At 37.9% G+C, this 17,554-nt stretch overlaps 1 protein-coding gene across 5 annotated transcripts in view; it reads left to right on the plus strand.

Annotated features, from left to right (window-relative positions):
• The window catches only part of THSD4 (thrombospondin type 1 domain containing 4), a 285,606-nt gene that overhangs the window by 208,333 nt on the left and 59,719 nt on the right, over window positions 1-17,554 (plus strand). For all 5 annotated transcript variants that reach the window (XM_065641502.1, XM_065641500.1, XM_065641501.1 and 2 more), the window contains one exon: window positions 17,184-17,388. In XM_065641502.1, the coding sequence (XP_065497574.1) occupies window positions 17,184-17,388 (205 nt within the window). The remainder of the gene's footprint in view (window positions 1-17,183; window positions 17,389-17,554) is intronic.

The raw sequence follows: 17,554 nt of genomic DNA on the forward strand, positions 1-17,554 counted from the left end.
CAGAGCTAGGGTGCACTGCCTCCTGGCCTAAATTCTGGTCAACAGGAGTATGTAAAGCTCCAAAGCTTTTAGATTCTGCTTGCAGCAGATTTGCAATAACTCTCCCCACCTCCCCCCACCTTTTAATGGCTGTTATTCCCTATAGGACAGGCAGAATTTTAGCTTTTCAGGACTGCAAGCTCAAATAGAGCTTTGCAAATATAAAATTTAGTTTTGTTTTTTTTATTAAAAAGTAGGAAACTTGAACCTGTGTAAGTTTGAAAGATTTCTTTTCAAATATCTCAGTTACAGCTCCGTGTAGTATATAGTTTCTTCATAAAGAGACGGCATTCATATTTGTGCAAGATCACCCATATTGTTTAAATGGAAGTAGAATGGGAGGATACTGTATAGCTGTTGAGCCTCAAGAAAATGGAGAAAATAGAACTGTATTGAATGGAGGATTGCATGATGCTGGAGGTGTCTGCCGCATTGTGGAGTGGCTGCTCTGCCATTTCTGAGTTTTCAGAAGGAACAGGTATTTTTCCACCATTCAGATGTCTAGTCCACAGAGCAGGATAAAAACAGCATCACAGAGGTCATCATACCATAGAACCTTTCTTTCAACAATGAAATCGTTGCTATGGAAGCAGGGACTCTCACTGCTGTGTGGGCAGAGACGAATGTTTGCCTGTAAGTGCTCGGGGGGGCCATTCTAAACTTCGGTCATACCTGAGACAGTTCTCCAACTCCCTTCCTGATGTTGTCTTCCAATATTATTACTGTTTGTCTACACTCTTTTTGACGCTCATGAACTAGAAAATAATAATGGTAGGTGTTGTAAGAGTTCAGGAGAAAACTTAAAATGCAATTTTTAAGACCAGCGAGGAGTAGATATGTTATATCAAGGTAACGACCATATCTTTGGATGGGTTATGTTGTGGTTTACACTTGTTTTCTAAAGTATCAAGCTTTTGAAGAGAATTGTGGAGACCTTTCATTTGATCCTGAAATATTGCCAACAATAATACTGAGATACGATCAGGGCAGTGCTGGCTTATGCATTAGCTTTAGCCATTTAGATAAGAGGTGTTTTAAGAAGGCATAGAATTAACATCAATGACATAAATAGCATCATTTTATTTAACTGTTTGTTGTCATTGCCAACAAGGTTAAATTAGGCTAGATTTTAAGAACCGTTTCATAAATTTTCAGACTGCACTGTTACTGGATTCAGTACATCTGTGTATCTAAGCCCTGTCTGCAGTTTTGAAGGCCCTAGCCTTATGATCCATATCATAAACATATACTTCATCTTTGTGTACAGATTCTAGGAAACAAGATACCTTTCTTCAAGGACTACAATGTGTGGAGTTGGTATCTGACCCTAGATATTGCAATGGTTTTCTACCTTTCCAGTTGAGTTGTAGAAATAAAAGCATAAAGTTTGTTTACTCTTGCTGAATCTGTGATATCAAGTAATTTGACATATTTGCAACAGATCAATATATTCGAGCAGACATGAGTGCTTCATTATATGGGATTTGGAATATTTGTTTCAGATTATATTTAGTCTGGTCTTAGACTAAAGCACCTTTACTATCCTTGTGGTTTTAAGCTTTCTGAAGTGCAAAAGCAATTAGTGCATTTCAGAGATGAACACACCATTTGAACCTGTTTTACCTCTTGAGCATTACAACTGTTTTGGATATGGATCTTCCAGTTGCAAATGTAATGTTCAGATGAAAAAAAGAGCGAAACTTTGAATGTCAGGTACTTTTTGGTTGGTTTTTTTCCTATCACAGTGTTCCTGTCCTTAAAGAATGTGAGCAAATTGATCCACTTGAAAGTGTGAAGACACAAAACTGAAGGCCCAGGCAGGGCTCGAGATGTGCTCCTGGATGCTCTGGCAGCAGATAGGCCTTTGAACAGACTGACCTTGGGGTCCAGGCGTGCTGAAATTAGTCTTCTGTATTGTGGTCATGTGCTTGTGGTTGGATTCGGTGCTTAGAGGCTCCTGAGTGGTTAAGACAGATTTTTTGTAACCCAGGCAGAAATGAGTGCTGCTGACTAACTTGTACAAGATCAAATGTAGAAAAAGGCCTATAAGCCTTGCACTCACCTTCAATATGTGTTTTTCCGTTTCCAGTGGAATGTTTTTATTATGATGAGTTATCTTAATCTCCTTCACTCTTCAGTGCTATTAACAAGGCCACTTCAAAACACTTGAGTAATGAATTGCTTTAATAAGCTATTTGTAGACATCTCAAAGTTGAATAGCTGTCTTACTTTGATAAGGTGATAGCCAGCTATGGTGTGTTTCAATTTCAGCTCTTTATTGCTGTGGCACTGCTGCCCATTAGCTTGATTTCATACACCTTAAATTGGTTCTGTGTATAACAGAGCTACAAGTCCCATTTATAGTATCTTTCCTTAGGACAAAAACAATGTGAGAGAAATTGTTTTGCTGACCGTCAGAGGTGTCAGTGTGAGATTCGTGCTTTATATTTTTAATACTCTTTTATTAGCTGTTACTAGTTGATATCTTTAAGACCATCTTTTCACATTATTACTTTTCCTGGCTGGCTTGACTTTTTCCATTGTAACAAGAATAAAACCTTTTTTCTCTCAAGTAATTCTCTAGCCAGCAAGAAACTGCTGAATGTCTTAGTGAAAAGGTCTTTATATGTCTTTATGCGAGTAGCTTTTTTCTTCATTAAACTGCTGCATATCTAGATACTATAAATGTAATTTGGATTCTTAAGGTTGTCAAAAATGAATAGGTTGTTTCTTCTTGCTGACTGAAATTTATCTGACAAAATTAAGTTCAACATAAAGCACAGATAAGTAATGAAAACCGTTATTGTGCAGGTAGAAAATCTGTGATTATTTAAGTGGATGGCATCTGGATGTGACCGCAATCTGTTTGTGAAGGCCTGTAAATAGCATCAAAGATTTGTGACCATTAGGTCTGTGGACAGCAGGAAATATTTGAAAGCCAAAGCAGGATCAAATGTTTGGGTAAAAATTATGGTTATAGCTAACCACAAATCAAGTGAGAGCCGTTAGAATGTTGTTTGTTATCCTATGGTTGAATGTAAATTCTCAGCATTGCTCCTTTGATTTGTAAAGCAAATGAGGGTCAGGCTGTACCCTTGAAGACCTGTGAGACGTTCAAGTAAGACAAGCAGGTTACGCTGACTTCATTGTGCTCTGCCTTTGGAAGCTTTCTGAAGGTATCTCTTGCTCTACAAGTACAGGCATGGTTCCTCACTGTTGAACACCCTGTGTATTTTGTTTCCACTGAACCTCACGCTTCTGTTTGTGCATGTTAAGTACCTCATAGAGTAAAATGCTTAAAGAGCTGTCTGTGGTGTAATTTGCTTGCTCTTCTGTTAGAATGCCATGAAGCATGTGCATTTTGGCTCCTTCAGGGATCAGCAAAGCTGAAAGAAGTTCCTGGAAGCCTGTATGGTTCTTCTCATTTACAATAGCTCTGGTGGATGAGGTGTACGTTTGGTGGGAATCTCACCAGGAGAGCGATGTACTGGCATGTGCGAGCTATTACTCTCTAGCAGTCATAAAATCTTCATTGGCATCTCATTTAATACCTGTCCTGGACAGATGGCACTGAAAGGAAGACTCTTCATCTAACTGTAGGAGCTAAATGTGTAAGTTCATGTGTGAAGGTCAAAGGTTTTAACAGTGGCCAAAGAAAACCAGTCTTGTTATCCTTAGCTTCTAAACATGTTCAGGAGAGTGTCATCCAGCCAGTCTCTAGGCAGCCTTGCTTAGGCTTGCGGGGGACAAGTAAAACAGAAAAATCAGGGTCCTCCCTGGTGGAGAGGAAGAGAGAGGTCTCAAAGGCAAGAAACAAGAGCTGGGGTGGAAGTGTCAGAAACTGGCTGTCTGGGAAAGGAATCTAAGTCCGCTAATGCAACCTGTAATTCTGAAAGATGAGGAGCCAAAGCTTTCCGATACCAAAGCAATATATCTAATGATATAATACGTCTAATGATATATCTGTCTAATCTAATGTACCTCCTGCCTAGAAGGAAAGGATTTAATGAGTGGCACTTCTCTGAGTTCCGCTTGAGTTAAATTAGTAAAGTTGAGACTTTCTTTGTTAGTATCTCTTGTGATGCCTTCTTTATCCAAGCGTCCTTTTACATGTTCTGAAGGGGGGCCTAGAATGTAAATACCAAACTAAAGCAATACTGCAAGTGTTTAATGATTTATTTAGTCCCTCCAGTCCAATATTATAAATGACTTTGTGGATAAACTATTAAAATACCTTCTGGAGTGTGTCACATACTCGTAATGTGCATTGCCGTAGAGCCCTATAGACAGAGATGCACCATTTTGTTGTAGCTAAGTACTTCAACCATTCTGGTATAGCTAAGATCTGTTTTTACTAACACTTACGTTAAATTTTATCCTACAGATTTTACCTAGATAAAGGTAATAATTTATGTACCAAAATTGTATTTTTTTAATATTCTTTCCTTAGTATTGTGCGTCAAATGTTTTTAATCACAGTCAGAAATTTAGAAGATTCAAATTGCTCAAACAGGGATTGAAACTCTGTGTCAAATACATATTTTAATGTTTGACCTTGATTTTTCATAACTGGCCTTACTGCTTCTTATTAATTTTTTTGTTTTACTTCTTTGAATTTGGGTGTATTTGGGGTTTGTAAAGGTGTATTCACTACTCACTGTGAATCTGAGCCATTGGAAACAGAATGCACCAATGTTAAGTTGCACATGCAAATGAAGGGAGAGGTATAGATCTTTTATGGGGTACAACCTGAAGTGAAATAAGGCAGCTGAATTTATATTAATATAAACTCCTAGAAGTTGGAGTTTCGAGTGAATAGAGTTGTAGTAGTGATACAAAAGGACATACTTTAAAGTTGGGGGTTTTTTTCAGCCATTTGTTTACATAGCAATGATTTGGGGGGAAAAATATTTTTATGGTGTTGCTTGGTTATAAAAGAAGTAGGAGCTCTTAGACATAAATATTCATCTGGAGAAAATGAGCAATAGGTTGTTCTTGCCAAACATCCTTGGCCTCTCTTACCATTTAAATTTTGAATTTATTATTTTAAAGTAATTTTTGCGTTTCTGTGAGATGTCCATGATACAAACCATGCTCTGAAAAAAGATACTCATGGCTTTCTTTAGAAAAAGAAATCTGGTATTGAAAGAATAAAAGTATCTTTGCCTTAAGTTTGTTTTAGCTTAAAGAAGGCATGGCTTTTAATAGTAGTGCATAAATGAAACCTTAATTCTTGACAGTGTAAATGTAGATGTCTACATCTAGCCAGTTTTAATCAAGTTTATTGCCTGTTCTGCAATGGCTACTTCTTGTAAAACTAACAGAGGTATAAATGGAATTAATAAGAGATAAGAAAGAAGCATTGCTAGTTGGTGGTGCAGCTTGGAACAGAAAATATGAAAAGGAGGTGAAGCAGATCATATTATAAGATGTCCAGTGGAAACAGCTGATAACTGGTATTGTTTTGTTTTGATAGTCATTTTTTTGTGGTTTCACATTTCTTTGTATCATTTAATGGTATTTTCACTTGTCTTCTTTTGTAGGAGGCAAAGGTAGAAGTAGTATCAGTTCAAGAGTTTGTCCTTCGTTTCAGTTTTATAGAACATTTTTTTTCAGCTTAAATACCTCACAAACCAAAAGAAATCTTTGGTTTGACTGATAAATTTTAAGAACATATTACCAATAACAAAATAGCAGTAGTTGCTACTTACATAATTGAGGCTAATTTGAAAATATGAGCAATACAAACTTTATGTTTAGGTATAGAAATTAACTTTTTATTCCATTGACCTTTTACATTTTGATTTCACGAGGATTCTAAGTGCCACCTTGTGGTCAGCGTATCTTGTATCTTGTTATAGGACACAAATTGGTGAGGTAGGATAGTAAAATTCAGTTTCAAATATTGTGAGAGACATTAGTTACATTTTCTTTGGGGTTTTGTTGTATAAAATGTCTTTCTCATAAGTTTCTTTGTCAAAAGGCTGAACTGAATTAATGTGTAAATCCAGGTGTCAGGAAGGGGAACAGATTATCATTGCTAAAAACACATGTGGAAGCTTCTCAGATTTACTGGGGGAAGGCACAGGTAACCTCTGACACAGCAACGCTGGCGTGGTTCTGAAAAGCTTTGAAGGTAAGATCTAAATGAGGGGACTGGTGTGTAAGAGAACTCCCAGAAAACCAAATATTGACAGCTTTAGCTTGAAGCCTCTGTCACAGACAGGAAAAAACAATATTTGCATACTAAATGCTTTGCTAAAAAGTCAATAACAGTGTTTGCAAGTGTGAATTTAACATTGAGGTGGGTAAAGTGTTACGTAAATTGGGGCTGATAAAACAAATCTTGTAGTTCTGGTTACAACGGCAGTGACCATTTCCAGTGGCACAAGTGAAAGAGATTAAGGTATCTGTGAAGCAATCACTGAGTATAAAGGGCTATCTGACAGTGCTGACATTTTTTTTGCTTTGTATCGTCCAGCTTTTTGTAGTTTCCTGGTAGGGCTGAGTTTTGTTTAATGTAAGATGACATTTGAGGACTAAACAATAGAATCATAAACCAATTTAGAAAATGGATATCATTGTATTCCTTCAGAGTTCAAACCCTTTATAAGACTAGATACAGACAAAGAATCTCCAAGGAAACCTGCTGAGTTATGGTCTGAGGTGAAAGGGCTCTGCAAGGCCGTTAATCATGCTGCATTTGTGGTACGATGAATTCCACAACTTTAAGTTGGAAATTCTCCATACTTACAAAGGACCATGAAGTAAATTGTGATTCCAGCAAGCTATTCCTGGTTAATCAAGAACAGTAAATTATAGTTACTTATGTATCTTTTGTAGATGGCATTTCACTGGAGACTAGAGCTAGTTCCTAGGCCCAGCTCCCACTGATTTCAAAGGTAGCCTTTCCACTGATTTCACTGAGAAACTAATGTAATACAGATATGTTACTCCATGAAGTTGATATTATTGGACAAATTTTGGAATATCTGACCACTTGCTACACATATACTACGCTTATAAAACTGGAGGGAGAAGGGGGGGGTTAGAAGAGACTCAGAAGAAAACATTCTTACTAATCCTTTCAAAGCTCCCTGGGTATTCTTGGCTCAAAAACCTGCTGCATTCGCTCACCTTGGTCATGAAGTGAGATGTATTATATGATGGTGATGCACCATCGCACTACAAGGAAGCTATAAAACAGATAAATTCTGGTGTCCACTAGATGTTACATCATGAGGAGGTCTGGAATACTCAAAGGGAAGAGTTGGACATCGAGCGCAACTGATGGATGAGAAGGTAAAACACTAACTTTTGGAGCTGAGTGGCTTTGTGCTGTGACTGACTGCATCCCTGCATGGGTTTTGAATGAGAAAGAGAAATAATCCTTTTGAGGACTGAGGAGGAAAAGCAAGGAATTCCTGTAAAGGTGGAGGGCAGAGTACTTTCTAAATGTATAGTGGAGCAGACTTGTGTTTTCTGACAACTTCTCCCAAGTAACCAGAAGTGTACAATGAAATGTTCTCAGGATCAAGAGAGCACTGAGAGGAGAAGCTCTATGGCTGGCAGGTGACTGTTCCTCCTCAGGACTCTTTCAGCTGCAAAGATTCCTACAGATTTCAGTGAACTTAGCTGAAATCTATGTAGCGTATTCTGAGCTTTAATTACTGGAAGGAGAGCTTCCTCTAAAGTATTTGTCATTGCTTTTTCTTTAAGTTATAATAGAGAAATTTATATTGTTCATTGTATGTTTGTAGAAGCAGAAAATACAAGTTACTAGAAGAGCATTAGAGATGTAGTTAAGCTGCTGTTGAAGTGTCATTCATACCGGTCATTGTTCTACAATTGGAGTCTAGTTAATAATTCAGTTGATGCACAAACCAGAAGGGAATTAGTCTTGCATTCCCATAGCTGTCTTGGCCCTACCGTGCTAGGGAAAATGAGACTTTTTTCCTGGTTTCTGCATCAACAGAGTTTCTAATTTGGTTCCATTTACAAAAGAATTTTCTTGAGGAATGACACATCAATAGCAGCTTAAGTTTGGATACAGGACACCAAGTGAAAATAGTTGTATAATGGGAGGCGTGGTCTGGGACTTAGGTCTGCCAGGAGTTTGGGGTTCTTCCACAGACCTCCAGCGTGACCGCAGGTTTTTCTAGCAATCTTATCCTTCCAAATGTAAAAACAGTGTGAAAAGGTGGCTGCTTATACACTCCTTCTTCTGACTGTGGCCATGGGTGACTGACTAATTTGTGGCTCTTGAACATCTCAGTCATTGTCTCTGTGTTGGCTGGGACTTTGTTGTGAGTGATGGCGGACTGTGGTGTTTGGAGGGTGGCCTGATAGTCTGCATCTGTATGTGGGGGCTGCAGGGTTTTCTTTGTCAGACATCCTGGTGTTTCCTTTGTTTCTGTCAGCTGTATTCTGTTGGTGTTGTGGCATCTCATGGTGCTGGATGGGTCAACTATGCCATGTTTTTACCCAGTTTTGGGGAATGTTTCATCTTTAATGCCTAGGTACAATGATGCCTGAAACAGCAAGCTCTGACTCAGGCATTTCTGTGTTTTGCACAAATAAAACCAAATTTTATTCTGAGGAATGCAGAGGTTCTAATTATATGTGGTTACTTTTCTGCTTTCTAATAACTTAAGGATAGTGCAATCAGATTCAAGGTGTATTAAGTATCTGCGGCTTATCTTAAAAGTGTCTCTTGAGGATTTGGAGCTTCCCCTGTAGCCAACCCAAATTCCAGCCTGTATTCCAGAAGTGAACAGCAGGCGGTTTGTCTGTGTGCTGTTTAGCTGTCAGCCATTCCAGCTGCTTGTGCACATGGAATCACAAATTCCTGCTTATCTCCAGGCTACACTCAGGCCACAACCAGTATGAAAATTCCAGGACATCATATCTCTTCCTTGATTGCCAATGAAGTTCTTTGTTCTCACAAAACAGAAGCTGATGTCTTTTATAGCTAAGTTGGTTTTTTTAATGAAACTGTAACAAAAATATACAGCAGCATTGTTTTTGTAAAAATAGAGTTATATTCCTGATCAGTGAAGAAGTCTCTAAGTTAGCATACCAGCTATTGGGAACGCGTTTTACATATCATACAAATGGTGACCTCACCCCGGTGTCCTGGGGCAACACTAAGTTTCTAATGTGCATGTTCTATTGTGTCCATTTCATTACTGGTTGAATTAAGATAACATCTTCCCATTTCTGCTTGAAAGGCTTGGCAAGTAAAAACATCAGATTGTGTATGGAGAAAATACCTGACATGGCAAGAAAAGCTCAGACTGCCTTAGAAATTTGGCTAGAATATGGGAAACTGTTTATTAAAAGGAAGATGAAAGAAGGTCAAAGATGATTCTCTTAACAGCCAAACCATGAAGGATGTAGAGCAGGAGTGAGTAAGGCTCTAGCATTTGGTAGAAATAACCAAGAATGATGGAGAAATTGTATTGTTTATATGCTTTCACCACCTTTCAACTTTACCGTAGGTGGCTCTAAGAGTCACTTTAATTATCTCTTAACAGTCTTAGCTTTTTTCTTTTTTCTGTTAAATTGTTGCTGTATTTCTAGCTTATTGTGACATCTTTCCTGACTTTCAGCTTTAGCGTGATCCCAAATTTTGGGAATGATTTCTTTGTGCTTGAACAAGCATTTTCTTGGTAGACCTGAATAAACATGTTCAGGAAGATGTTTAGTGTTTAAGGAAAAGCAAAATGAAACTAAGTGCAAACGGAAACTAAGCTGCAACTGCAGAACTCATCACATGTATCACTGCTGATCTATTATGGGTCAGTTCCTCCTTTTAGGAAGGAAAGAAATCAGACTATTTAGCCTGTAGTGCAGGCATGACAGAATAAGGGTCATTTCAGGGCAGGTATGTAGCTGTGCAGACACACACACGCGTTTTGTTTATTTCCATTTGTTGTTTATATGAATGAAGAGCACAGTAACTTTTTTTTTTTTTTTTCTGTTGTGCTGCTGTTTTGCTTGAAGTTGCTAGTGCGCATCCTTGGAATGGATTACTCAGGTGCAATTGCAAGAAAATACAATTAGCTACAGAAATAACAAGATACTCTGAAAAAACCCGCAAGATTTCTAAAAAACAGATTCAAGTCTTTTCATGGACCTTAGAAGCACAAAAAGAGAAATAATATCTATGTACTGAGAAGCCCATGTTTGAGTCATCTACCACATAACCTTGAAGTTACTGTCTATTTACATGTCAGCTTTAAAGGATTTTCTTCTTGTTGTTTGTTTGGTTTTTCTGCATCATTTAATGGACAAAGTTCAAATAATTATTTCAATCTGTCTTTAACTGTGCTTTATCTCGACTTGGTTTAAATTGATGCTCCTTTATAGTGCAATATATATGCAGATTTACAACATGAATGGTGGAAATGCCAGACTCCTGACATTTGGGTCAGAGTCTGTGATACCTAATTAAAAAAGACATTTAGTTAGAACCCATTCAATCCATCTTCCTTATCTGAATGTCAATGAGAAACCTAAATATAAATTTTGCAAAATCCTAAATGAGTCCTAGTAAATATCTTCTCAAAAATCATATCATTCTGAATTAATTCTGTAGATGGCTTGTTTAAATGAATTCTGACAAGGGCATTTTTGTGGAGAGTTTGAATGGTAGTGTTACTGCCTCATTATTTATTCTTTTTAGACCATTTCATAGATAATCCAGGAAAAAAAGGGCAAGAAGAAAATAATGTTACTGTAAGGGTGACAGATTTCGTAATACCAGCTAGATGACATATATGATAATACTAGCTTTAAGATTTATCAGCTAGTATTCCTACATCAAAACCCTCAGATCTCTATCTGATAGAATTTCAAAATACTTAATCAAATGGTCTTTGTTAAAGCTTAAGAACATGGGCAGTCTGCTTTATTTCGTGCAGTCGCTATTAGGAGAATATGTGCCCTCTGTGTTGAATTTCTCCAGAGACATGTATACTGGTTTGGATCTTGATCTTTGCTTGTTAATATAAAGTCCTTGTAAAGTAACTATGAAAAGTGTCTGTAGAATATTTTACCTTCTGGGTAGACTAAATAATCTGTGCTGCTTCTTGCTTGCCCTTAACATATACAGCTAATGACTGTGTGATCTCTTAGGTGGCAGGCTGTGGAAGAACAGTTCTTACTCTGTTCACACGTTAATCTCATTCTCTGTATGCTGTGCAATCACCATTCTGTATCTCTTTTCAGATTTAAATAATATATTACTAAGACTAATCTATTTCATTTTATAGCCGCTAGCAGTACAAATGAAATTAGATAACAGGAAGTGGGAGCTAAATACGAACAGAGAAGCATCTAGATGCACTTACAGCCTGGCTGTCCTGGAGATGGCTGAACACCTGCCTGCCCATGGGAAGTGGTGAATGAACCCCTTGTTTTGCTTTGCTTGTGTGAGTGGCTTTTGCCTTACCTATGAAACTGTCTTTACCTCAGCCTGTGAGTTTTCTCACTTTTACTCTTCAGATTCTCTCCCCCACCTCAGCGGGGAGGAAGAGCAAGTGGCTGTGTGGTACTTAGTTGCCAGCTGGGGTTAAACCACAGCAAAAGCGTAAATCCTAATATATTCAAAATATTTTCTTGAACAATATGATACTTTATAGAAGGGAAAAAATTAAATGCAAAGTAGAATACTGAAAAGATATTATCACCTAGGAAAGGTAGTTTTAATCGTCTTGGTGTATCATTATTTTTGTTGGATTCACTGTCAAAGGATGTCGAACTACTTTGGAAGGATGACCAGAAGTTTGAGAAAGGAGGTATTAGTAGTTCTGATACTGTTACGTTATACCATGCTGTAAGACTCATGTACCAAGTTTCTCAGAACGTGGAGTGGAGAAGCAGTAACATAAAAATAAAGGTGTCATCTCTTGTAGTTAACTGCCAGAAATCACCCACAATGCTAATAGTTAGTCTCAGTACTTCTATTTGTTCCACAGAGCAGATGAAAGAGTGCGTGTTTTTTGGTGGCTAAATCAGTGACACCAAGTTGGAGATGTATTATAGTATTGCTCAAGCTGAACAGCAGGTATGGTGGCTCCCATTAAGCTCTGTTTCATAGGACAGTAGCATATAAAACTTAATTAGCAGTAGCCTCAGCAATCAGTGGAACTAGGATTTATTGATAATATACAGTGGTAAAGCAGATGTCCCACCAGTAGCAAGGTATTCTTCTGCCACCCACTTCTTTAGTGGTGTTTTAGGCCATGCACCTTGCTTGATGACTCTTCTCACATTTGTTAGCAGCTGGATCAGCTGTGGTACATCCATAACTGGCCCTGACCCTTTTCTTAGAATTTTTGACTTACGTATTACTTCTGTTAAACTTTTTATTCTTCTGTCTTCCAGCCCCATGGATGCCTAGGCTCCAAATTACTTATCTATTATAACTTGCAGCTAACTATCTGTCCATATAACTGATTTTTGAAGTTAATGGTGATAATACACTACAACTCATAGCTGTGGCTTTCCTACCTGATAATACAAAGCAGCTAAAGCAACGGACGCAAGTTATTGTCATGTTTTATTACTTATGCCACTCTACCACATAAATTTCAATTTTTAATAGAATCATTTAGTACTGGAATTGTAGCATCTGTTTTCCATTTCGAGGATCAGCACTTCATGTTTTCAGATGCCTGGCACCAGCCCTGTTCTATTGTATGCATAGTCCGAAATCCCTATTAAGTCCACCACTGAATATTTAATCCAGATTGTCCCTTGTTTCTCTCAAGAGTTTTTATTTAAATTAATTTTAGCATACAGTTGGCTGTAATTCTTGAGCAGTGTGTTTTATGCTAACTAGTAACTTAGAGTTTCTTGAACCACTTTGCAAAATAGTTGAGCAATACAGAAAATGTGTAGATAATGCAAGTCAAAAGTACCTATTCTAAGAAACAACACTTTGCAAGAAAATGTTCAAAGGGACAGATGTGTTCTAGACCTCTTCGTATTGGTAGGCAAGGAACTGCAGTAGTCCTGTCCAAAGCCACTTGGTGGGCAGAATGCATTTACCTTTGTCTTCTCATTCATCTCCTATTCACAGTCCTAATATTTGTACATTCGTAGTAGGAATGTTGTGGGTGAGGTGGCTCGAAAAGCAATATCTGCTTTTGGATTCCTTAAATGTGTATTATATGATGAAAAAGAACTCTGAATTCTTCTTTGACCAAGGCTGCCTTTCACCAGTGCGAGAGTGTACTGGGCTGTTGAATCACAGAATCACAGAATGTCAGGGACTGGAAGGGACCTCAAAAGCTCATCCAGTCCAATCCCCCTGCGGGAGCAGGAACACCCAGATGAGGTTACACAGGAAGGCGTCCAGGCGGGTTTGAATGTCTCCAGAGAAGGAGACTCCACAACTCCCCTGGGCGGCCTGTTCCAGTGTCCGTTACCCTCACTGAGAAGAAGTTTCTTCTCAAATTTAAGTGGAACCTCTTGTGTTCAGCTTGAACCCATTACCCCTTGTCTTACTGTTGGTTGTCACCGAGAAGAGCCTGGCTCCATCCTCGTGACACTCACCCTTTATATATTTATAAACGTTAATGAGGTCAGGTTGAGTTGGATGTTAATTTGGCACCCACTTTACATCTCAAGCTTGCAGAGTTGTACAAGGAAGGAGTCTGAGATCTCAGACCTATCTGCTTATCTAGCAAAACTTGTGATCTTTATATCTGTTGACATAGTTAATACTTAGTTGTGTTCCCATAGCAAGTATTGGAAGGAAAACTCCCAGTGGGTTCCAGTTTGTATCACTCTTAACATCATTTTTTCTTGCTGGTGTATCACAGTGTATTATGTAATGGGATAAGGGGATTTATGTTTGCTATGTACACGTATGCTTAAATGTAATGAATACCACATCCCGAGAGAAGTTAGAAGTTGGTTCATATTTTTTATGAATCTATGTTAGCCAAACAGCAAGGTGGTATTTCTTAAATTTATAGTCATAACAGGAAAAAAAAATGCTGAATTATCTGTTCTGTACAGCTACATGGATTCTACGTTTTGGGTTAATTTGGGTGAATTCTGTTTACCAGTCTGGTTCTACAAAGATGACTACCATTCCAGATCTCTGCACAGCTTCAAGCAGCTGTTTAAAAGCAGAAACGAAACAGAATCAGCTTGCCAGAAAGGTGTTTCTTTCATCTTCCCAAAATGACTCTGGACCAAGGCCCAGGATATCCGAAGTACCGAGTCCTGGACCAGAGCAGGGGTCTGATGCAGTATGTCATGACCTGTCAGTACTAGAAATCTATGCTTCATACAGTTAGAAAGGGAGATTCCCGTGGAACACAGGCTTGCTGTGTGATATCCTTTCTGGATCTGGAAGTATTAGAGAGTACACAGTCATTTTTATATGCCTGCCTAAACTGTATTAAGCAAATGTCAAGGTTTTCTAGAATATATTAGTTATAACTGGGCTTCTCTTCTGAAGCCTATGCAATATTCATCTTTAAAGCACATCATTTCCATGGAAGCCTCAGTAAACACACCAGGAAAAATGAATTTTTCTTTGTAAAATTGTAATTTATTGCTAAATAACTGTTCTGTTGGTAAGTAAAATGCATATATGAGGGCACTCTGCATAATATAGACCATTTATGTAGTACTTATTTTGTTATCTAAATTATCTTGTGTTATTTATTTATAGTCTTACTATTTATCTTACTTATGTACTTGTGGTTCTGTGGCTTTTTCCTCATTGTCAGTGGGTGGTTTCAGATTATTAGGTCCTTGTCTCCAGTAATTCATTCTTTGTATATTTCTCCGTCGTTTCTGTGAAAGAGCATTTAAACATTACAGGCACTTTTTGTGACACAGGCTCCATTTACCCTATATGAGAAGAATTCCAAGTAGTACAGCCAAAGATTGACAGCTGTTTTCTATTAATATGTCAGTTAACATTTGACTAAGAAAGACGTGGGAGTTTAAAACAGGTTTGCTATTTATTCCCTCCACAAGAATCCCATTTGTAGTGATCGGTTGTGTTTCTTCTGTGAACAGGAGTTCTGTTCAGACTGACCCACACTAGTTCCGCGTTGTGGTCTGAAGGAATAAAACACAACTTTCTCTATACTCTTTTATTTGCTAGGAGGAAGAAAATTGTATTAACTTGTGTCAGACTCAGTAATGATGGAGACCACCATTTATGCTAGCAATTCATATTGTATAACACCTCATACTTGAAAGGATTTCCTCCATAAAACAACTTGCTGGCAGCGGAAATTTCCTGAAAGTCACTGTATAACACAGGCTGATGCTAAGTACCACTACATTTCCATCCAAGAAATATATGGTAGAGAAAATGTAAATACTCTCAGCAAAATACCCTTCCAGGAGGACTAGTACAGAGATTACTCAGTCACTGGGCACAGCAGTTTTAAATTTAGATCACTCACATTTTTCAAATTGTTTTAGCGGGTCTGAAATCATATTCTATGATTTGGTATAGTGACACGTGTAACTCCTGGGTTTAAGCAAATGCATTACTTTGCTAGCAATAAAATGCATTTTGAGGCAAAACAAAAATACAAATTGTACATGATTTTAAGATGTCTACCAAGCAATGCAGCTGCAAGATGTTAAACCAAGTGTTCCTATTTGAATCCAAAATCTCTTTGAAATCATGCAACAATTTGCTCACACTAGATTTGACAGGATGGACAGATTTGTAGTTATCAGGTTATCGCACTGTGAAACAAAGAGTGCTTGGGAATCTCCTTCATGTTCTTGCTTCCTGACTACAAACAGGTACCATTGTCAAGCTTCATATGATCCTGGCAGCGATGAGTTAGATGCTTTTATCTGTGTTTCTTGGATAGTCATTAAAAAGATGTTGGGTGTTAAATATTTGTATTGGAACTAGGCAGATTCTGGCTTGCACATTAGAACATTTTTTCGCAGCAAGGACCAAGAGTTAATATTGGGAATAGAAAAGAAATAGAGTGATGACAAGGCTCAAGATACTCCCTATGATGTAAGTTGGTGGTATCAAAATACTCTTTTTCTTCCCCTTCTTATTTGGATGTTTGCTTCCAGGAAAGACCATAAAGAAATAATTAACCCTTTTTTTCATCAAGAATTTTGCAGGAATTTGCAAGTTTTTTTGACAATTCGAAATAGTAGAACAATACTCTGTCATTTATTTTGAACATTTTCCATCAAATTACTACATTTCATAAAATAAGTGATAGGATTCTGTTCTGCTGGCTCATGTAATATGTCATTCTTATCTGAATAAGAACAAAAAGTTCTTTCTTGCCTGTGCCAGTTAATCATATTGGCAGATTATAAGTGTTCATCATAAATGTTATTTACAGTCTGTAAATACAAACCAGCAAGATCAACGGAGAGAAACATTTCTGTAAAAGAGGAGATAGTCTCTACTGTATGTGCACTTTTAAAGTGCAGTAAGTTGGAAAGGTTTTCTTCTGGCTTGTGTCAAATCTGTAACATTTTTTTCTGCCCTTTAATTTACATGATTTTAAATTATTTTATATTTTTTATACTGTCCTGTCCAAGTGGGTGTTACTGAGTGGGCTGAAAATTTAGGTACTCAGTGAACAGGAGGATTGCCTAGACACAGTAACTGCCTTGGTGCAGTATAAAGACTTCTTAGAAACCTCTTTTGGTGAGAGCAGGCTCAGTGCTCAATTTTAGAGGAGATTAAGACAACATTTTATATATAAAGTAGTTCTGCCTTTGGAAAAAGCCCATTTTGGATCACAACAAAATTACAGCTCCTCACCTCTTTTCTGACTAGCAGCTACAGGTTCTGTGTTGTTAAGAGATTCTTTTTCTTTCAGCTGAAGAGGGTGTAATTAGCAATGATCAATGCATTAGTGTTCTTTACTGCATTTGTATTTTTGCTAACAGCCTGTAAAAACCTGTAGGCTAACTTGAAATCCCCAAGTCTGTGAGCCCTCTGGGTTTTATTGCCTTTTTGCATACTGAAGAACAAGGGAGAAACTGCTGAAATGCTAGTTCACAAAATCTTTTCAGGATTGAAGGTTCTCTGAAAGTCGTGCTGTCCTTCGTCGTTATGTCTGAAGTCTGCAGTTGTAAGATCTTGGAAAAAGAAATCTTATTTTATTTTGCAGAGCATTGGCTGTGACGACTATCTGGGTTCAGACAAGGTGATTGACAAGTGTGGAATATGTGGAGGGGACAACACTGCTTGCAAGGTTGTGTCTGGAGTTTTCAAACACACACTAACAAATCTGGGCTACCACAAGATAGTGGAAATTCCTGAAGGAGCTACTAAAATCAACATTACTGAGATGTCAAAGAGCAACAACTATTTGGGTAAGTTGCACGTCAGTGAATAAAGCATTCTTTGTGCGCTAGTGCAACTGGGGAAGGGAGGGTTATGCCAGGAAAGGCCTTCTAAGCAGCATGAAACAGATGTCAAGAACAAGAGAGGAGAAGGGGCAGGAGGAATCATTAAACAGACGTTTTGATCAGAACTAAC

Source organism: Caloenas nicobarica, chromosome 10, assembly GCF_036013445.1.
Source record: "Caloenas nicobarica isolate bCalNic1 chromosome 10, bCalNic1.hap1, whole genome shotgun sequence".
Classification (NCBI taxonomy): Eukaryota; Metazoa; Chordata; class Aves; order Columbiformes; family Columbidae; genus Caloenas; species Caloenas nicobarica.